Source organism: Leptinotarsa decemlineata, unplaced genomic scaffold (genome assembly GCF_025532065.1).
Source record: "Leptinotarsa decemlineata unplaced genomic scaffold, Ldec_3_MD MMD2_tig00026361_RagTag_RagTag, whole genome shotgun sequence".
Lineage (NCBI taxonomy): Eukaryota > Metazoa > Arthropoda > Insecta > Coleoptera > Chrysomelidae > Leptinotarsa > Leptinotarsa decemlineata.
Window position 1 is genome coordinate 7,152,030 of NW_027412704.1, and position 24,498 is coordinate 7,176,527.

The window sequence follows — 24,498 nt, forward strand, 5'->3', positions numbered from 1 at the left end:
TGCATCATAGGGAAATCCAATTGGTGGATAGATATTGTCTGATCTATAGGAGAAAAGTGAGGGTGAATGTGAGAGGTTGTTGAAGTGGAATATCGTTTATTGAACATTGATATGAAAATGGAAGAATTTTTATTATGTCATTACATTACATTTAATCGCGTTTAAAGAAGATTATTGCGAAAATACCATTGCTCAACACGTTTCAGATTGAGGGAGAGTTGAAGGCAGTCCTTGATGCCATTGATCTCACAATATAATTTCAGGTCATCCGCGTATATCAAACAGTTGATGTCGATGACTCCAACTATGTCGTTTATGAAGGCGTTAGAGAGATGACTGTACTAGACTGCAATAGCGTTTGAACACTTTAAATGACTGGTGCAGCAAAACCCTCTCAATTTCCAAAGGCAAAATTGTATGATTTAACAGAAAATTCGATACAAAACAATTTGCATATAGTATCGATGAAACTATTTCAGATAGAACTAACGCTATTAGGGATCTAGGTGTCCATTTTGATCATCAACTCACTTTTAATAATCACATTGACTATCGCTGTTAAGATTTTATTTTTAGAAATTGTAAAATTTCAACAATATTTTATCTTCTACTTCTCTATATTTTAGCTTAGTAAGGCCAAAGTTAGAAAATGGATTCATAATATGGAATCCCATTTATAATCAGTATATATCAAATATTGAAAGAGTTCAAAGAAAGGTTTTCGGCTCAAAAAAGGTTTCAAAACTACTGACGTGTATCCTCAAAGAAATTGCAATTAAATTGAACTGTTGCCAACATTCGATCCTGTATCTTGAAAAAAGGAGAAAACAAGTATCTGCTTTTTTACCTCAGTTGTTGAATGGTAGAATTGATCCCCCGGAATTACTTTCTGCAAGATGTTTTTGTTCCAAAATCAACATCTATAAATGATACCACTACGTTTGTGCAAAAGAGCTCAAACCAGCTATATCTTTTATTTTAGTATATGCGAGCTGAAAAATAAATCTCGTGCACATTAAGTATGATTTATAATTGCTATATTTTATAACGGTATAATTTCTTTAATTGAATTGTTGATTTTTGCTCTGTGAATTATGTAAGTATCATTATTATTATTTTAATAACGATTATTATTGTATGGAGCTGTATGGAGCTATTGTATAGCTTCATACTAATATTAATATTTTAGTATTTTATGTATATATTTTTCAAATAATTGAAATTTCAACCTCTATCATTCGTTATGACGACATTGAACAAATAATACCACGTTTACTGTTTAGCATGAATTTTTCATAAAATTTATATGTACATAAATATTGATACGTATTCATCATTATCAAGTAAACAAAGTACATCATTTCATGAATATGCAAAAAACGTATGTATGTATCAAAATTTTCGGGCACATAATATTTATTCGTCGAATGGTGACAGTAACTTCACAATGGTAATTTATTGATGCCTGATGTAACAATTATCCTTTAGTGAAGTTACACGTGAATATAATCTGTCACAAAATTCAATCGACCATCAAACTTTTGACATCACGCATGCGAACAATTGAAGGTTCAATATGTATAAAAATGACTTATTTCCATTCGATGGTAATTCAAGCGAAATGAAAACTGTAAGGACGAAAACAGCTCATGAGGATGGTAATAATTTTTTGTTTTATTAAGTTTAATTACGATGCGGAGTCATGGATATTAGTACCTAGAAGACATGATAAATGATGTGCTCATGCATAATTCAAATCGTTGTATATTATGCGTATATCCGATGAAAACAACTGAGTTAATTTATTAGTATAATTGATCTACTGACTTCTTTCAAATTGCCGTATTTTGCTCCGTGTTTTTCGTTGAGATGAGCGATCCATGAATATTACCTTCATATTTGTCCTGAACTGAAATTCAAGAAGAAAAAAAAACATGTTGAATGATATTCACGTCAAATGTTGGCGTCAGTTTCTTTATCAAAAGAGTGAACATTTCTGAAACAACACATAGGTTGTATCCCAATGCTTCATTTATCTAACTCGTTAATGATATAACCAAGGTGTTGTTTTGTCGAACTTTTTTAGCAAGTGTTATGGAGCTCATTGATTCAACGCAAACAAAAAATCATATGTTATTTTCTGCGTATTATCAACAATGCAGAAAAAGCATAAGGAAGTGCAGCGCACAGTTTTGCTGAGTAAACGTAGATTCTGAAGTCAGAACGGTTAAAGAATGCCCACACTGTCAAGGGCGTCGCCAGCTTATGATTTAGGGGGGGCAATGGGGCAATATCATGGAGGATAAAAAATATGAACACCTGGTACAGTCGAAAGCATGAAGCGTTACATTTTGAAAGACTTTGCCTCGGTGACGATTGGAATAAGAACGGTATGCATAAAACTTCACAAGCCCTCGGCAGCATAATAACTGAATCAAACTTTTAAACACAGTAATCATTATTTATTTTAACAAAACTAATATTTAATTATAACATAACCTGCGGGAATTTTCGGCAAATCTTTCAACCACTTTATCATTAAAATTATTTCTGTTTTCATTTAATATAGCTGTGTGTACACTCATCATGGCCAGACCATTAAGGCGATTTTCTGCAATGGTGCTTCTTCGCCATCTTTCAGTCTTCTGAGGCCGCTAAGGGATCGCTCTACTGTACAGGTCGTGCATGGTAAAGCTATCAAAATTTTCAATGCTTTTTTCGTTTCGGGAAAGAAGGAATTTGTTTCTTTTAGGACATCAACAACTGTAAGATTTGCAAGATTAAGCCTATCGTGCCGCAATTGCTGCCAAAGTTCGATTTCATTCTTTATGTTCGATAAATCATAAAACAGGGTAATTGATTTACAAGTTTGTTTCAGATTTTCAGTTGTCATCTTTTGCATCTGCGCCGGGTGTAACTTCAGCAAAATGAACTTCAAGGGAGGTGATAACTGAATCCAAGTATGGTATTACTGAAGACCTCCCCAGTATTCTGAAGGACTTTCTGCTGGATGATAGCTTCTATGACGTTGTTTCCCCGTAATATGCGGCATTGATGTAATGTCCTTCGCCAGTCCGACTTTCTCCGCAACAGCAGTAGCTTCCTTTATAATTTCGTCTTTCATTTTTTCCGGATTTTCACGGTGGTTTTTAAATAAAAGTAAAATCATTTTAACGTGTTCCAAGGCTTTGACCACGTCCAAAGCTGACACGGGTTCCCTCAAAGCCGAGTATTTGGCTACCAACATAATCCCGTAAATGAATGAAATTCTGGAGGTAGCCGCCTGCAGTTGTAAGGCACTTTTCCGAGTTGCACTTTTTCCTTCCTGAGATAATGTTTGTAAGGCTTCCAGAATTATTGGAAGATTTTCTTTAAAAACTCTGGTGATTTTGTTTCTCACTCCATTTCTTCTTGCGAAGTTTGGAAACATTATGTATTAACTTCCTCCTCTAAACTGATTCCGAAAAAAGTTTATACTATCTTTGCTGGTTCCCATAGCATTTCTAATTTCAGGAACTGAACTTAGATCATTGTTCGTAATAATAACTTCTACTTTAGGTATGCCGAATACACATTATACAAAACTAACGCGAATGCCAGTGAACGGCTGTCGTAGAAAGAAATGCAATGCACACAACACGCACACACACCGTACCTACGTACTACCTACATATTTTTACACTGTTTAATGGCAAATCTGATATAGTTGTGATGATAATGGCGGGGATTTTGAAAACGGATGTCAAAATCTCAATGTTATTCTGAATACTTCAGTACTTTCTACAATGTACATTAAACCTTCCTGGAATGAATTGATAGATGTACGCTAACTTACGAGTAACATACATCAGACCAAATATTTTTTTGTATGAATAATAAGAAAAAAGGAACTGAATTTAACATTTTCATGAAAACTTCCCGAAGTTGACATTATCCAACCGAATTTTTGATTTTCTCTAATTCTGACATATTTCCCTATAAAAACAAACTTCTCAAAATTGACATCCACTAAACCGATGTTGATAATTTCAGCACTCAGTCAGTTATATTCCGATATTTATTCAGAATCTACTTCAACTGTATTTATTCACTTCATTACAACCGCAAACATGCAGAAAATTTTTTTAATTTTAAATTGTATTCTTCTATAATTTTGAATTGTATTTTTGTATAAATTTGTAAACTCAATAAATGTCACGCACAAGCTCTATGAGCTTCAGTGACTTCTCATGTTTATTTCTGTGCTGGCTATATGTTCATCTTTCATCTTTTTATACATTTTTTTGAAATAAATATTATTATAATTATTATTACTACGTGGTAGGAGTATCATAAAAATTAAGGAATAGAACTGAAAAATTTAACATAACTACTTGTATTTGTAACTAATGTTACTTCAGTTTCGTCCTATACGGACACTTTCAAACACTGAAGTAATTGATGTTAACCCCTCATATATCTGTAGGTAATAACAGAGATCCTCAACTTAATTGAGTATCTTAATTTTGTTTACCTGACAATGCGTGTGACACTAATCTGAAACCTGCGAGTAGTCAAGATCGATTTGGAACTTAAGTAGGTTACATCTGGAATTCTTATGCATGCATGAATCTCCAAGGATTCCAAATATTTGAGTTTCCAACCCTAGCTTGCATAGTACAAAATTTCCGTGTCGTTTAGATTCGGAAACTTGTGGTTGCATTTCCAGGAATGCTTTGAAGTATGAGAAGTATGGTCAACATACTGTTTTGAAGAATTTCGGCCACATTGTTCCACAGAAACACTATTTTACTCTGGATACTTTTAAGCTTATAAACTCCAGATTCATCAATCTTGTCCATTTTATCTTTAGCATGTGACCTCAATGCCACCTCTACATTATTTCTTCTGAAAAAGTCCGCAATTGTCTCTGTTCTTTCACCAAAATATGTTGAAGTTACCAATTTCTTGATTTCTGATTGTTTGATCCGGGGGTTTAATAATCTGAACGTAAATTTGAGGTTTCGTTTTCTAACTTTTTATTTGTGTCTGCGCTGAAACCTTCGTTATGTTCTATCTGTATAATTATTTTGATTGTCCTATCTAGATTGTTAGCAGAAAAAGGTACCAAGCATGCTCTGTGCATCATAAATTGGTTCAGCTGTCGTGTAGTACCTCTGAAACTGGCGGGGACATTGTCTACATATCTGTACCAAAAATGGATGTTTTTTACCCAGGTCGGAATTTACTATGGTGGTCTTCAAGCTGTTCATCAATATGTCTGCTAAAAGTGGACTAAGGGTTGAGCTCATTGGAATTTTTGGAAGAAAACATGTCAATTATCAGCTTGACGGCATCGATATCTGTTTGCCCGCAAGTCACATTGCGAGGCCATATAGTTTCAACTCGATTCAGAATCTCTCATATTTGAATCATTAAAAGTTATAATCAACAAAATCTTCATAGATTCACCAGAAGAATTGATAAAACAGCGACAATAATAAACACTCCTAACTTCTGAGACAAATAATGTATTTGTCTCTATATAATTCACAATATCGAGACCACGGAGAGTATCGTATATTTTGAATTCCCAATAAAGCGAGTGTTGTCTACATTTGTTAATATACATTTTGCAAATTATAGAAAATGATCAAAATATATGAGTATTTCGATTGTCACCACAAGTAAACTCAGTCAAACAATTCGAATTATTTATATATCATTAGAATGTTTTAATGTTTCCACAGAAGAACACGCGTTTGAATAAATAAATGTCATAGTTACATATTTGATGACTTTTCATAGGTTATAACTCAGTTGAGTATTTTCAGCATAGCACTTTTATTGAAAACTCATTTTTTAAAGAATTTATGTGTTAGTCTTTTTCATAATTCATGTTTATATTATCATTATCCATTGGTCAACTTTTGTCTCTCCCTCTCATTGCTTTGCTGGGTTATTTGATTAACAGAAGTTTTGTTAACATAACATATAATCACAACTATTTTCCGTCGCTTAAGAATTTGTTGTGTAAAAGTTGGTATATCTACTTTGAGTGTCAGTTCTACGAATAGAATGCAAGAGGACTTCAAATTAATTAACAAATAGGAATGAGATATGATATTTCTTATCTACGGTCAGAACAAATTTCAAACATCATCATGTCTGACAGTCAATAACTTATCCATTACACAACGAACAGACTCTGTGACAACGCGTGTCCATTAAAATTCTTCATAGGTGTGATACATTGTTATAACCTGAAGCACTCGTATACTAGTTGGTATAACATCAAACTTTCTGAACATCGTATAAAAAAGGGTTGTTTGAATTTGAAAATATATTTGCTTGATCTGAGTAATATTTGTATTGAATTTGACAAATCGATTTATTTAATTTCAACGATATGTATTTTTCACATGCCTTGTTGCAAATTATTCAAACGCATGCATTTTTCTACTTCAGTCAGAACTTCAGACTGTTATTCCACTGAGAATATTTATTTATTCATTTCAAATGAGCATTTGAATTGTTTTCTCATAATATTTGTGAGAAACTTAAAATTATTTGTACAGTAGTGACAATGGTATCTAAATTTTGATTTTACAGTAAATGAGGAAAGTTTGAATTCAGTATTTTGATTTATTCATTCGATCCGAGTAATAATAACTCCATCGTAAGATATTTGTACTGAATTCAACAAACAAATTTATTTAATTTCAATAACCTGTTTATTCGAAATGTCGTTTTGTAAATAATTGAAAAAAATGCATTTATTAATTTGTCAAAGCTTCAGATTAATAAAATCTACTGAAACTATACATTCCTTCAATTCAAATGAATATTTGAAGTATTTCCTCATAACAGTTGTATTGAAGGTGAGGAACGTATAATAACTTCTTTTTCAAGAATATTTTGTTTGCATTCAGAAATAAAATTTATTTGTCTTGAGAATCATATTTTTCATGTATTTTTTTCTATTCTGAGTTAGACTTCAGGCAATATATTGGAAAATCATAATTATAAACCATAATATAACTACAAATTGCTATTTTCGCTTTGCAACCTACTCTTCTTCTAAATTGTAAACTCTGTGCTAGACTCATAGTCAGTTGATTTTACATTTGTAGTTTCGAAGGAAATATGACTAGAGAAAAATATAATATCTATATAATATCCAATATCCAATATGTAATATCCAATTTGAATTTCATTTGCAAAAACAACTTGAATTTTTTTGTCTTTCTAATTAGTTCAGTCAACTATATATACTGTAAGTACTACTTGTATATGTACTGAAAAGTATTATTAACAAATTTGAATGAATGTAAGTATATTTCAAAGATACATTTACGTTAAAAACGTTCGAAACAGATTTTAAACAGATTTTTTTTAGCCTCGAATGTTTAGAAACATGCATTATTAAACCGAACAGTGATCTATTAAACATTATTGAACAGATATTTATTTTTTCAGTCAAGTAATTGATTTGGTTTTGGTGTGTATATCATTTATTATAATCAATAAAGCTAAACTATCTGTTCTAGACTGAAATCTGACTTATTGGATATAATAATGGGACTAGAGAAAGAAGAAAATATTCATAGGTGTTGCATTTATTGAAAACACTTTTCAAAAGCTTGCCAATTGTTATGATAGGGACACTTTAATCAAAACGACACTTGGCATAAACTGGCATTGTGATGCTCTTTCCGATATTGCAATCAGGTGTCTGATGCTACAACCGGAAGCAAATAAGACATATTCCGATGGTACTAGGGAAGAGGAGCTGATAAAAAGGTTGATCGACATCGTGAAAAGAAGAAATGAAATAGTTGAATGTCTGGAAATGAATCGGGTCAGAGAAGCAGAGGAAGACGACAGTATAAGTAGCCACTTCAACATGTACACCCTGAATCGGGATGTGGATAAATCGATTTCCGAAAATCCTAAGAATGAGGAAGATAAGGACAAGAAGGAACAAGAAAGGGAAGAAATCAAAAAACAATTTCAAGGATACCGTTGACATGGACAAAGACGTTCGACTTATAATACTTTGGAGAAGAAGAACAAGAAAAAATTCGCTCTTTTTAAAGGAATCCGAATTCGTTGCCACTATTCATGACACCAATTATATACCAAATTATATGTGGTCATTATTTCAAACATAAAAATGGATATTTTATGTTTCACTTAGGAGATAGACATATGCCATCACTGACATCTTTGTAAACCTATTAATGAGTTTTGTTGTAACGAGGGCTGTTCGATGACTTTGATGAATAATAACATTATTCCATTCCATATTTAGGGTGATGGTTATGCATCCGGGTAGGTTCAGATAGTTTCTCTCCTGCTGTTATTGTAGACAAGTGAAAAGGTAATCCACTGTTAGGCGAATTCCATCCAGAAAAGAGACATTGATTGCCTGAGTCATCTAAGAAAGGTTGGAAATTTGTCTCTCTTCTATAGATACTTTCACCGGAGGTATACAAGTGACTTGTACATACAATTGTACCACCAAGACTGGTACATATCAGAAATACGCGACGGACTATGGCTGCTCATCTTTTTGAGGTTCAACTCAGTACACCTCGAGCTTCACTGTTTAAGAAATCTTTCATCTGGAAAACTGCGTTTATGTGGAATAAACTTCCTGCGAATGTTTTTCCTAATCGATTCAATCTCCAGCAATTCAAATCCAATGTGAATGGCTACTTTTCCACAGGCAACGCTCTGAGAGCGCCTTAAGGGTTTTTCTGTAGTGCTTGTGTTTTGTTTTCGCAACTTAGTCCAGCATGATTTTTTATTTCCATGTGGGGATTTATTTTGTGCAGTTCATTGGTGCAATTCATTGGTGGTTGAAGTTTGCCATTTCTGTTTTCAGACAAATTTTATGAAAGTTTTTATCTGCCGATATATGACAGTGTGCATGGTTTTTTGATACTTGCTGGAATTGCAGTTGTATAGTCAACTTATTTTGCACAAAGCCATGTTGATCTTGTGTCATTAGATTGATATAATTGATAAAAGATTATAGTCACTCTATAAATGATTATTCAAAAATTTTAGAGAGAATTGAAAGCTATTCAATATGTGAATTCAATGAAGTGCTATTGAATAATGATATGAGGTATTACGAAGAGCCAGAAATGATTAAAATGCTGTAGACAATACAAACATGGAACCTTTCACCAAAAAATGTGATATTTGTTTTATGGAAATCATGATTTGTGGCACGTGAGATATATGATCGATGGTCGAAACCCTTGTTACGATTCATTTTGATATTTAGAAGATTCCACCGTCTCTTTAGGATAATTCAACTAATTGAATTATTCATATTCATTCATTTTATTGAAAAACATATCGTTGAATATAAGAAATGCGTACTTACACATTAATTCCTACAGATGTCATGCCAATTTTGTTTATCATAAAGAACATTTGTTGCCTATATTACATACTACAAACTTCGAAATATAACCAAAACAAATGGGAAATAAGACGACAAAAAGGAATAATCACAACATATCTTGGCTTGAAATGAAATTATAACTTCCTCTCGAGGTATTTCAAAATCCAAATCATCAGTTTTCATAATCGTATACACGTCTATTCTGAATATTGACCAGTTTATACTATGATTTCTATTTCCACTCTGTAGATAACAATACTGTACTGTAAGAAATTTGGACTATAATGAGGATGTAACGATCACAATGAATGTTGAAGCGTGTATGGTGGGTCAATATAGTGGGCCAAGTTCTGACAAATTGTTCCCGAAATATCTACTGCATATAGTGACATACATTCATTTATTGTTTCAATGATTTGATCTATTCAAACATTACGATCGTAGATCCAATTACAAATACAACGTTTTCATAATAATTAAAATGTTTGTGGTGAAGAAAACACACTGTACTTTCTGAAATGAGGCACATAGAAATGTTTAAGAGAATGAACCTACAGAGCATCAATATTGCTCTGTAACAAGTTCTCTGCATATTTCGAGACATTCTATTTTGAATGAAGTAAGAAATCCGTATAGAATAATTATCAGACTAGATACCATGAGATTTGAGATAAATGAATTTCAGGAAACGACGTTGAACTTTCTCGATTAATGTAGTAGAGTAATTATGAAATGAAGACCATACAACAAAGCAGAGCCATAATCTAAGCTTAACCTCACCTATGCTACATAAAGAGTGATTGGAGCAGACAAATTTGATAAAGATCTGCAATTGGAACTATAAAGCCATAAAATCTCAAAGCCTAACTTACTTTCAGTACGATATGGTTGGGAAAAAAACTGATCAAAAAATACATCAAGATCTTTCATTTAGTTACTATGTGACAGTGAAATGGTATTTAATCGATAATTGTACTCAATGACTGATATTTCCCTACTTCAGGACCTTCCAACAGAAACTTCCGAACTTGTAGAATTTTATTATGGAAATGTGTATTCTATTCAGGCAACGTATCGCGCGCACAGTAGAATTTATATAACCAGTAGGCTCTCTTACCCCGTGATCCGCCCGAATTGTTGCCGGGGACCTTCAACCACTCTTAGGATGAGATTCTCATCCAAAGCGTTCAGTGCTGTAGTATCGAAGGATTCAACGGTCCCACGGGCATCTGATAAGTTATAATAAATGAACGGAAATTGATATCGTGATTAGTTTATTCGCTGTTATTATTGTTTTTAGTTTTTATAGCTGGTTATAAATAACTATACCATAATCTCCTACCGAGAGGACTATTCGCAATGTTGTGGATACATTTGAGTTCACTGGTTCAGTAAACGAACGACATACCTCCGTACGTCGACGAAACTTCATTACTGTCTATGAGAGTGTGCGGGAGAATCTGAGGCAGTCGATTTCGCGTTGCCTGTTGTAGACCACAACTTGGAGAATTTTGCATCGTGACTTGAGCCTACACCCGAAGGAAATTCAACTGAGCCAGAAACTGAAGGTAAACGACCATAGATTGGATATTCACGTGAAGGTGATGTGAACTAGACACCGAGATCGTGAGATTTGACCCCATTACACTTTTCCTTGTGAGGTTTTCCTGAGTTGTGGACGTATGAGAATTCGCCACAACCCACAGCGGTCTTTAAAGCCAACATAACCTACGCCGTGGATCAAATCCAGCCTGATGTATGCGCCAGAATCATGGAGAATCGGACGTTTCGGGTGCGCCCCACTCAGAGAAGCCGTGGCTGCCATTTTGATGATATCTCATAAACACTTTGTTTCATTCAAATTCAAAGATAGGAAGCACCTAATATAAGCGCCCTATAAAAGATGCTACTTGATTGCATACCATGTCAGTAAATATATCGTAACTAACATTAAAATGCAATAAAGAGAATAGAAGTAGTCCGAAATGCGATCACTGAGGTACTCCAGATGAGGGATTTTATTGAAAAGAATCATAGGCGTTATATGATACAAATTGTTCGCATTGAAATGAATCTAATGAAACGTACTGTAGGATAGTGTAATAAATAAATAAATTGAGCAATGTATGCGATTTTAGTTGACAATTTCGAGAAGTTCAGCTAAGTTAAGAAGTAGGGAGCAAATAGTATATTTGAGTACTTTTTTGAAAACCGGTGGTATAGTAACGGAACAAGTCAAGGAAATTGGAAAATCCTCATATAGTTTCACTATCAAATCGAATTTTGATGATAATGCATGAAAATCACTCTTGCGACTACTAATACTTGTTCAGTTGTTGATTATATTGATTGAGAGCCCTTCAAAATCCTTGATGTAGCCTGTAGAAATAGTCCTCTTGTTGAAACTTTCACCAGATTCAGTCATGACAATCAGGTAGAGGAAAATATAACCTTCAAAATCACCCAACCTTCAAAAATGTAATCCAAAACGAATGTGGTTCAAATTGAACAGCAAATACATTCTTTGACATCTACCACACACAAAGCTACCCTCAATAGATAACTAATTTCATGAATCAATCAAATCCTCCAGTCAAAACATCACCTTGAAGTATCCACCTCACAATCAAACCCCCGACTTGAGAATATGCAACCGCAATCGATTATTTCAGCCAAAGCTCTTGTCGTACACAAAACTTTAAGCACCTCCAATTTATAATCTTTTATTCGGTAATGGCAACGATTTGTAACTCCGCATCTCTGTGACCTCGGACTGTTTACATCGACGGCATAAGCATGCTATTGTGCCGAAGATATGCCTAAATGGATGTTAAATGCGCTTAGGACCTTTTAGTGAGAATCAAAATGAGCCACTTCAGTATTTTGACTGAATAATCTGTTTGGCGGGACTGCGAGACAAATGGCTTGCTATCAATTTTCTTGGATCCGAAGGACTCGATAATGTGACAGTGTTACAAGGACGACTGGATTTTCAACGCTTCCTGTGGAAGGAATGTGATCACAGGAAAAAATAGCATCTATATATTCAAGATTATCACTATTGCATCAATGTTTTTATTGGAGCGCCGTAATATTTATACCTCGGAATTCGGAGCCAGTCAATGAATCACTTTTAAAATGTGTTTTTAGAAAAGAAATGGAAAAAAAATGTGATCCTAATTTATTAATTATTTGAAAGAATATCTATAAATTTTTCAGAGATTTCTTTGATTTTTGGACCAGGGTCAATAATTTTTGAAACCAAAAAAATAACAGAGAAAAATATGATAGAAATTAAAGGAGAAATAAGGGTAAAAAATGGGTTTATCTCGATTTCCGGCAAAACTACAAGTCATATGGAAAAAAGCTGAGAAGTAAAATTGTAGGTAATGAAAAGGTCTACAACTTTTATATTCACAATTTTTTCATATAACCTCAAAATTTATGTAAAAAATTCAAATAAACAAGTGTTTGGTTTTTATTTTTATCCTTTTGAAAAAAAAATTACGAAATTTGGAAAAAAACTCATTTTTATGTCCCAAATACACTGTAATTCATATATTTTGAAATATTTATTTTTTTCACCTTATTTTGGACTTAATATTAAAAAAGCACCCTGATTTTCAAACGAAAATTCTCGCTTCAAAATATCAGCTTTTTTCAAAAATATACATTACTATAGTAAATGTGCTTAGAAAATGCAAAAAATCTAAATGAACTCGAATTCGAAATTTCTTTTCAATCATTATGTATAATTTCACCTACAAAATATGATTACTGCAATTTTATTCAGTTAAAAAGTTCATTTATTTAAATGTCATTTCATTCATGTCATAGAAAATCTCATAAAATATAAATTGTGAAGAATCCTTGGGTGAATCTCGTGAATTCATAATCACCATTTATGTCTTTAAGCTCACGCATATCTTGGATATACAGATGAACAGATTTTGCGTATAAAAAGTTTCCACTTGCATGAAAATAGGGTAGCATTCTTTCCACGCATTTCAAATGTAATTCCCAATTACCTGTACGTTCAGTCCATATGAAATCTTCAACGAATGAGATAATTTACCAGTACTGCATCCGAAGTTTTGCGATAGTACCTCTTTTTTGTACTAATTTTAGATGCTCAATGAATTTTTCTTTGATGATTTCAAAATCTTTTTGATGCTAATTGTATTCGAAATTGTTTGTTCCTGAATCCAACAAAAATGTATCCATTAGCCCCTTTTCTGTTTCCGACCACTCAATCGATGATAAAATTAATTCAGACAAGGCAAGCTGTTCTAAAAAATGTCCTCTGATAGCTCGTGCATATACGTGCCCGAGAAGAGCTCAGTCGGATGAATTTTTGGCATATATTTCCCAAAATGCCTCCTTAAGTCCACTACCATCCATGATGAATCCAATTGCTCCGAGAAACGACATCAATGAATGAAATCTCCCAAGTCTTACTTGGATTGAGGATAAATTGTAGAGATCATTATTTAAATCAATACTGGCTAAGACTTCATGAGCTCTTATTTTTGGCATTGTTTAGCCGCTTCTACCAACCATGTAAAAATGGTATCATAATCACTCGGTAGATTTCTTATGAATGGCAGAGGAATAGTTTTTGAAGTATGATAAGTCAAATTAGTGTGTACCTAAGAACTCCGAAAAACTCATAGTTGTTCGTAACATCTAAAATATCTTCTATCTGAACTGTTTTCAATCCATCGAAATTATTGTTTTCGAAACGTTTCAATTTCACAAATCCAATTTCGTCTATCTCTCACGTTTTTTGAGTAATAAAATTGTGAATTTTAATAAATAGCTCAAAATTGTACATAAAGATTAAAAACAAATTTTCGAATTTGAGTTTTTTTCGATTTTTGCATTTTCTATATTATTGTACACTTTTCACACCATCAGAGAGTAGAGAGTTCAAAAAACAAAAAACACACCAACTTTTTGAAAAATTATGACATTTCGACGCGAGAATTTCCGGGTGCTTTTTTGATATTAGGTCAAAATAAGATGAAAAAATAAAAATTTTCACTCAAATAAATTACAATTTATTTGGGACCTAAAATGGTGACTTTTTACCGAATTTAGTAGAAAAAACATTTGTTTTTTTTCAATAGATACAAATGAAAAACCAAAACCTTGGTTATTTAAATTTTTCACATACATTTTGAGGTTATATGAAAAAATTGTGAAAACAAACGTTGTAGATCTTGTTATTAACTACAACTTTGCTATTCAACATTTTTCCATAGGACTTTTAGTTGTGCCGAAAATCGAGATAAAGCATTTTTTAGCCTTGAAAACTCACCCCCTCCCACATCTCAATTCAGATCGCCCGTTATGTATTATTATTCCTTTCATTTTTCTCATATTTCCCTCCTTCTCTAATGGGTTTCATCCTACTATTATTTTTTTAATTTTTTTATCATTTTTGAAGGCTTCAGTCCTGTTCTATTTTATTAATTCAAAGTTATATTTTGAAAAAGAGAACTACTACAAACTTGTCTTTGGATCATAAGGGACCGCAGGTATGAAGATGAGATGTGGTGTGATCTATAGAAAAGACAACAGCATGATATTAATTTTTAATCATAATTTGAACGTAAGTTATTAATATTACTACAGCCTCGAACCAAAATGATTTTTTTATCCGAAATGACATGTTCATGGTGCCTTATATAAAAATTACTACTGGTATGGCCTGTATATATGGCGGGGCATTCACCACATTCTAGTCTATATATACCAGATCTTTCTCCTTTGTCTAATTTAGGTTTGGCATTAAATAATCTGTTTCCTAAATTTCCATTGGATGTGTATGATGTTTTTAAATTGAATTTTGATAAATTATTTTAAATATTCTCGGAGATTCTACCTGCATAACATATTTGTTTTCTGGTCTAGTGGAAATTGAATATAGTTCTTTCATTGCTGATTTTTGTTGATATTTCATCATAATGTTGTTAACTAGAGTAATAGGTATTTTGTTATTAACTGCTATTTGTTTAATGATTGCGTTATCACTTCGAAGGTTGATTATATAGGGTTATTGTGAAAGCCATATGTCATTTCGGATGAAAAATCATTAACGTACCAACATATTCAAAATTCGAAACATAAAATAGATGAAGATAATTTAAAAATCCTCCACACATGCGAAAAAGGAAAAATGATGGATTTTTTGCAGTCCCTGGAAATAAACAAGTCAAAGAAAAATCCCAATTCTATTATCCTCAACGAACAACTTGATCTGAACAATAGTCCTCTCCTGAACCTATAACCCAATTCCCAAAACCTACATTTTATCAAAATAAATGTTTGTTATGTTCATCGATATACTGCTATTATTGAGGTTGTCCCAGGTATAGACAATGTTGGTACCAAATTATTTATGATACGTATAGGCAATGTAGATATAAATAACTCAGATTTGAATGTTAAAATTACCAAAACTATTCAACAAATATAAAACTATCATGGAAAATAGACAAAAAAATGTGTTTTCACAGTTTTTATAGTGTTAGTGTTATTCTCAGTTAACATGGATTTCCACAAAATAAACAAGTCGTCAATCAAAGAAATAAAAATGAGACTAATAAACCATTATGAGAATATTGTTGTATTTTACAGCAATTATGGATCTAATAAAAATACGAAATATTGTCCGATAATTGGTACATTCAGAGGTCAAAATATAGTGAAGAAGAATTTCGTATTTTGAAGGCTGCTAGTGATATTTTACGACGACATATCCGGACACAGGTTTATGATAATAAAATTTATTTGACTAGTGATAAAATTTTTGACAACATTAATGACACAATACCGAAATCCCAATCATTTTTTGATCAGAAATAATTTTTAATGGCGAAAGAAGTAAACTTGGGTGTATTAATTATTATGAAACAAAATGCACCTCAAAAGCTCATGCGATAATATTTGCAGTAATGCCTCGCCCATTCATATCAGCACCGCACTGGTACTAGCTATAACTCATCATTTTTTGCGAAATATGATTGAATTAGGAGTGAAGTTTCTATGCGAATATTATTTATCAGACTGAGAAAAGGTTGGTTGGGTAACAGAATCAAGTTTTCTTACCCAACCAACCTTCTTTCAGAAAAATTACTGGATCACTAAACTAGTTAACTGATTTTTTATTAGGTATAAAACTGATAACTTGGCTCCAAATATTTTTCCCCTGTCCTTGTCAGTTTTTAGTAAATTGTTGTTAAACATTGTCGTAATCAAGATTAAGAATTTTTTTCCACTTTTTTTATCAAGACTGCAAAAATGAGGCCCAACAGTTTTTATTAAGATTAATTGATTGGCCCTGGATTCCAATATTTTACAGTTTTCAAGCCTTACGGCAGTCCAGTATTTACTATATTTGTATATCCACAAAACTATTATTGATTCTGAAGACAAAATATATTTGACACGCTGGGTTATCAGATCTTCATCCAGAATGGAGTTTTAAATTCATGGAACCGTGAAAAAATTTCACCGACGAAGAAAAATAAAACTTTGTCTACTTAATTCTCAATTTTATCCATTTTCAAATATAAAGTTCACACAAAAGAATCGTCTGCAAAACAAATAACTTATCATGCACATTCGATTATGGTTACATTTGTATAACTATATTAACCTTTTTGAACTGTATAGAAACCTTCTATTTTGTCATTTGGTTTTGCGACATCGGTAATATCAAAAGGTCAAACGTAGTGTTGTAATAAAACGCGGGAACTTTGCGAGAACAACATGCAAGCCAACAACAAGTTACAAAGTATCGTCACGATTCCACAGAGGACATTAATTATTAATAACTTAATCATCGGCTGATTTCGTAGCACCAAGTCGCTTTTTTGTCATACTCGTTGAGAGATAAAGTAAAGAGGAGATCTTTCTCCTTCTTAGGTATCACATAAAGAAATCAACCATTTGAAATGTAGTTAGTAAATTTACTTTGGTCGTTTTCAATACAGTGAACTTCTATTAATCGAACAGCATTATTGCATTCATCGTTTTTTCAGTTGGTACTAACCTTCAAAAGAAAGCTGTTGAAGATTCATGATATTCTACTCATAATTTTGAGAGTCATTGTGCTAAGAGTGTCACAACTTTTGTTATTTTCAAAACAGTGGATCAAAAGGGATCCGCACCATCTGAAATAATGGTTCAACTTGGTTTGCTGACTTCAAACGTTGACACCGTGGACACCGATGATGCAGAACGCAAGGGAAGTCCAAATGAGGCAGTAACACCAGAAAACATTAAAGAAATCCACAAAATTGTTTTGAATGATCGAGAAAGTGAACTTGCATGGTAATGATATGGTAATGATATCGAAAGAACGTCCTGGCTTTATATTGCATGATATGACTAGGAAAAAGCTCTGTTCAAAGCGGGGGCCGCGCGAGCTCACAATAGATCAAAAACAACAACAAATTGATGATTCTGAGAAGTGTTTAGCCATGTTCAAACATAACAAACCGGAATTTTTGCGTTGATATGTGACAATGGATGGAACATCGATCCATCACTCCGCTGCGGAATCAAAACGATCTTCATCTGAGTGGAGAGCAACTGGTGAACCTCATTCAAAGCGCCCGAAAGTACACCAAGCAGCTGGAAAAGTTGTGGCCTCAGTATTTTGGGATGTACATGGTGTAATATTCGTCGACTATCTTGAGAAGGGGAATACCATCAACAGTAAATATTTGATCGTTTGAAGGCCGAAATTGCAAAGAAACGACCGCATAAGGCAAGACACCGCACCGTGTCACAAAGTAAATCACAACAATGGCAAAACTACATCAATTGAACTTTGAATTGTTCCCACAACCACCGTATTCGCCAGATTTGGCTCCCAACGACTAATGGCTGTTAGCAGACCTCAACAAATGCTCACTGGTAAGAATTTCAAATGAAGAAGTCATTGCTGAAACTGAGGCCTATTTTGAGGCAAAAGGCAAATCGATCTACAAAAATATTAGAGTTAATTTTGCTTAGGCATGAGAATTTTCAGCCCATGTGATATACTAATGGATTTGTGTACAATTGCTATTGCTTTGGGCTGCGAAGATTTTTCTGCTAGTGTAGGATGGTTAGACAAATTCAAAAGAACGGATTTACATCGTTCCAAGGTCGGTTTGTAGGGAAAGTGCTCCTGCAGATTTGCAATCTAGTGAGGACTGGAAATAGATATTTTGCCGGATTTGAACAGACAATACGATATAAGCGACATTTTTAATGCAGATGAAACAGACATTTTTTTGAATGTTTACCAAACAAAACGTTATCGTTTAAAAATCAAAAATGCTCTGGTGGCAAAAACAGTCAAGAGAGAATTTCTCTTGTAGTTGCAAGCAATGTGATTGGATCGGAAAAATTGAAATTGCTCGTTATTTTAAAGGCACGAAATCACCTGATGTGGATTATGAACACAACAAAAATGCGTGGATGAGAAGTGAAATTTATGTGAAGTGTCTTGAAAAGCTAGATAACATCTATGCTGCTCAAAATAGGAAAATTCTAGTGGTATTTGACAATTGTCCGCACATCCTAGGAATCAGGAACAAGACTAAAAAACATTAAATTCAAATATTTCCCCCTTAATCTGACGTCTGCTCTTCAACTAATGGACCAAGGGATTATTAAATATCTTAAACAGTGTCATATAAAATGAATCGTAATGGAAGTAATGGTTCATATGGAAGAATCAACTCCTATGATTTTGTCGTTACTTGATGCCACAAGGGATCTTAACAAATCCTGGAATCTTGTTATGAAACAACAAACAAACAGCAATTGTTTTAGTAAGTCAGGTTATGCTAAAGATAAATGAATGCAGTATAACTGGGATGAAGAAAATGATCCTTCACTTTTTGAATTGAAACAAGTTTGAACCTAATGCAGAACAGCAATGGAAAGCGATGATGGGTCGTTTGAAGATTATGTTGATATTGACAATGGTGTACAAACAATGGACTTCCCAACAGACGACATTTTAGACAGCGTTATAGAAAATGTTACATCTTGTGAAAATGGTAAATTTGAGATGAAATGTTGAATTGTTAGACACAAATATTTTTCTCAGATCATTTCTGGCTTAGAGGAGAGGGAGAACGGTGAATCACCTCTTACCAAATCTACAATCAACCAGACGTATTCTTCTATCCAAAGCTTAACGTAGATTTTATAGAAAAAGATAAGTGAACCATATTTAAACAAGAAAACTATTAATTTTCCAGTCGATTTCAATAGTATAATATAGAAAGCCAAAATGCTTCTTTCCCAAAAATAAATTTCTCCTAAAAATATACCCATTCAATTTAAACAAAATTCCTTTGGCTGGGATTCAATTTAAAGTAATTTTCTTTCATGTAATTCAATGTTTATATGAAAATAGCTGTTTTGCATGATTTACACATCTATGTAAGTATAGGAATCACGTGTTAGGAATCACACGTTAAAAGGTAAGACCTCGTTAATCCTCAGCTCGCACAAGTTTCGACTTCTGAGGGTTGTCGTTCGTAGGGGTGCGACAGCTGGTTAACGGAAAAACAGATTTTTTTTTTAAACAGATAGAGTTATTTCTTATGAAATTGATTGCTTCTTTCCTTTCTTTGGAAGATTACCACATTGTTTTTGTATGAGGATGGAGTAGTAGAAAATCAAAACCTTTCTTTTCCAAAAATTACTCTCTCCTAAAAGTATACCCTTTCAATTTAAATACGTGTATCATTCATTTTGAATACTCTCTTGTTCATCTTGATATCTGAAAGAAATTTCTACACATATACTACACATGTCCCATATTTTATTATTTATGCAAAAGTTAAAAAGCAAAAAAGCGTTTTCCCAATAAAATATGTTTTCACCGTGGATATATCTGAAAGAAAACACATCTTCCATTTCAGAAATCATAGTAGGTACCTACTTCTCATTTCACTTGGCGAAAACGCACGTCGAGATAATTGTTCTAGTTGCTTTGCGGGTTGGGAATTTTTATTGCATTCATTATGCCTTTCCATGAATATATTGTTAAAAATGTTATTTCAAAAAATGACTATGGGGCTGAAAGAGTATATTATGCATCTACCTATGCGTATATATCCTTGATAGTTTCCACTTTGTTAATGTCTCCTCCATTTTCAAATATACTTATCTGGAATGTATTCGTATGAATAACTTGCGTATATAGTTTTACTCACTTATAAATACTTTATTTTGGTTCTGATTTTTGATTGAATGTTGTAAGCCAGTGAAATGTACAAATTTCATTACGTTCACTTTTTCATGTATCAAAACTCATCAACAAACTATATTCTTCAAATTATTTTGGCCTTGAATATTTTAGGTTTGGTTCAAGCATTTTTGTGAAGCGATCAACTGTAAGAGAAATCTATAAACAAGCAAATTATAGACAGAATATGATCGAACAGTTTGGTGAAGTAACTCAAGTAACTTGAGTCATCTCATAACGGTCACAAATCAATTGAAAAATAATAAATAATATAATGTATTTCAGTCGAAGGGGTTATATTTTTCAGGAGTGATTAATTTTTGGGAAAGAAAGTTTTTGGCTTTCTACTACTCCATCTTGATACAAAAAAAGAAGGATTAGGGAGTCTTCCAAAGAAAGGAAGAAAGTAACTCTATACATGGATGTGTAGATCATGCAAAGAAGTAACTTTCAGATACAAACTGAAAGAAAGTCCCCCTGAAACAGCTACTTTCATATAAACATTGAATTATACGAAAGAAAAATTTCTTTCGAAACAAATACTTCTATATGAACACTGAATTATACAGAAGATACTTTTCTCTACTCAGTTTGTATTTCAAATATTCGTTGTGGAGTAAAAATCAGATATCATTCATATGAGTTCTACTTTAAATGAATGGTAACAAATTGCACTTACATAGAACACTGCCATCCTTAGGGCAAGTGTCTTAAAGCGAAACATCGGTGTATACCAGTGAGGATGGCAGTGTTCTATGTAAGTGCAATTTGTTACCATTCATTTAAAGTAGAACTCATGTGAATGATATCTGATTTTTATTCCACAACGAATGTTTGAAATACAAACTGAGTAGAGAAAAGTATCATCTGTATAATTCAGTGTTCATATAGAAGTATTTGTTTCGAAAGAATTTTTTCTTTCGTGTAATTCACTGTTATTATGGAAGTAGCTGTTTCAGGAGGACTTTCTTTCAGTTTGTGTCTGAGAATAATGTATTTCATTTATTATTAGTAACAATAATGATACCTTATACTTTCTCAGGATAAATTAATTTGATTGTTACCAAAATTTCATTCTGATTTCATAATAATGATAATAAGTTTATTCAGTCATGAAGCTACTTAATACAAATTTCAATTAACATAATATAAACAGATCATTATAATTGGTTAACAAAAAAGGAATTATATATTCATATTATTTTTAAGTAAACTCTGTATAAAGTCGATATGATGAAAGAAAAAAACGAGAGTGAATATTTTAATGAAGTTATCAAATTATCACTCAGGAATCAATGTTATTTTGTGACTACAAAAATTGAACAAATTTTTCAAAATTTCACAAAATTTTCGGAATTTTTCATTTCTGATGGCAACTTATTATTATTTTGCAAACCTTAATAGAATACTTGATTTTGTCCAGAACTTGTGTTATATCTCTTCAATAGGATATCAGTTGAAATTCTTGTATTATATAGATGGCTAATATTCGAAAACTGCAATTTATCTTTGAGATATTCAGGAAGCCTATCATTAATGACTCTATATAAAAATATGAACTCATTTTGATATATTCTCCGTCTCTCACTGAAAATTTCAAAAGACTCATGCATCCACTTCAGTTTTGAAATTATAGCCTTATTTAAAATAACTCCCAAATGTCTATTATTTTATTTTGTATAACTGACGCTTCAAAATAATATCAATTATTCTCAGATATGCATTGCAATACAATTTTTCGTTAAGAATCGCACCGTTAAAATTAAGACCTCGTTAATCCTCAGCCCACATAAGTTCCAACCTTTGAGGGTTGCTGTTTATAGGAGGGAGACAGTTGGTGAACGGGAAAATAGGATTCAACAGAATTTTTCTACATCTTTTTTAATTAATATATCTCCGTTATAGATTCCATTTAGATCCCAACATTGCTGTTGATCAGTTCAAGGTCTTGGATAGTAACGATTATCATCATGATAATTTTCAATTTGAACTTCTTCAAAAGCTAGTAGAAATTTCAGATAATTGGCAAGGTTTTGTATAACTACAAATGGGTAATTTTCATATTCTGTATTAAACAGTCCTCTCTGAATATGTACTGATGAATATACAGTAGGAAGTTTTTCATCGTAACTAGATACTTTCCAAAATTTCAATGCAATACGTTAATTTCTTTCACTTGTCAACAAATTCTCGAGCAACATCAACGAACAAAGTAATTCAACAAACAAACTTACAAGCTCCTGCAACATGGACCTTTTTCATCCAAGGATAAATCGGCCTATCACCATTTTCATCGTCATCGTCATCTTCATCATTGTTCGTTGAGCTACCCTGATCATCCAGATCATCGGGTCCATCAGAAACACTATCTTCTAACCTGAGTCCTAACTCCTGCAATGAATGTCCGGGAGGAGACCCTCTGGATTCTTGTCCATGACCAACAGAAGCAGGACTACACACACTAGAGTTCACATCACTTGGTTGAGAAACAGAAGGCGCGATGACTGCAATGTTTTGCAAAATATTAGACGAACTGTTTTGATTGTGGCTGTTTGGTAAGGATTCGCAGTTGACCAGGGGTTGCGACTCGTGGAGCTGAATAGACGGGCGGATTTGGTGGGAATGCAAGGGCGGTGCATGATGCAGCTGATGGTGATAGTAATTACCATAAGTTCCGTACTGGTTCGATAAGGGCATTCCTCCGGAACCGTAGGAAGTCGTTTGGTGGTGGTTGTGGTAACCATATTGCAAGTGGTGCTGTGGCTGACTGAGGTGGTGGTTCCCGAAAAAATTTTCAGTTGGCGACGGGATGTAACTGTTCTGACTGTACTCCTCACTAGGGGGAAATTTCGGGTCAACTACGACACCGGCTGATATATGTTGAGCTTGCTGATAGCTCGACGGGAGAGCTCCAGAAACGGGGTTCATCAAAAACGAACTCATGATCATTAATTTTTCTAAAGCTCTAACGCAAAAGCTCTGAAGTTGCCAGAGTTTACGGTGGGGACTTCTAACGCACTACCTCATTGCATAGAAGTTCTTTTTTCTGTTCCCCTACTACCGAAGGCTCTCTCTCGCGCTCACACTTGTTTACGCCCACCGCGGAGTTTTAACCCACCACGTGATTACTGGCGCTCCAATAGAAACTTGTGACGTCACACACCATGATGGATGACGGCCGACTGGCGCCTGAGTGGGAAACGCTAGCACGAGGTAAATGTTACACGTTTACGTACTTAGATTAGTTATTGTTTGTTATCTACGAATTAGAGTTAGTCGTATTATAGCGTTTATCGAAATCAAGCATGCAATTTAACGTTACAGGAATCCACGAGGCGTAATTATCCTTTTTAAGCACAACAAAATTAACTGAAGCACTACCAACACCGTGAAAATAACAAACAACCAGTCTGCAGTCGGAAAAAAACACTTGTCATTCAACAAAATTAGAGTTTCTTTATCTGTCACTGCAAAATAACTACTCTCTCTGATGGGTTCACTGAGACTGGAGGCTGTTTGAAGGTTTGGAGTTGGAGGATTCTTGGCTCCTCCCACTTTGGTCGGTTGCCACTTATCGGGCTGTTTTACCTTTCTCTCACGCATCTCGCTGCCGGTCCCTTGGGAGTGAGGGAGAGGGGAAATGCTCTTTAGCGAGGCCCGTCATCATGTGCGTCCCGTGAGATGAGAGAGCTTGATCGCTTTCAGGAAAGAAGTGGATATATGTATGAAGTTTTTTTATTGGAATTTATTAATTGTAAGAGCGATGGATTTTCGCTCTGTAGTCGGAGTTTGGACGAGAAATGATGGGAATGTTCGATTGCGCAATTACGTGTGG

General features: G+C 33.5%; 1 protein-coding gene across 1 annotated transcript in view; it reads right to left on the reverse strand.

The window, feature by feature from the left end:
- Nucleotides 1-24,146, reverse strand: part of Dfd (homeotic protein deformed) — a 42,117-nt gene extending 17,971 nt beyond the window's left edge. Inside the window, exon 1 of the mRNA XM_023156253.2 lies at nt 22,898-24,146. Within this exon, the coding sequence (XP_023012021.1) occupies nt 22,898-23,612 (715 nt within the window). The 5' untranslated portion in view covers nt 23,613-24,146. The remainder of the gene's footprint in view (nt 1-22,897) is intronic.
- Nucleotides 24,147-24,498: the final 352 nt, after the last annotated feature.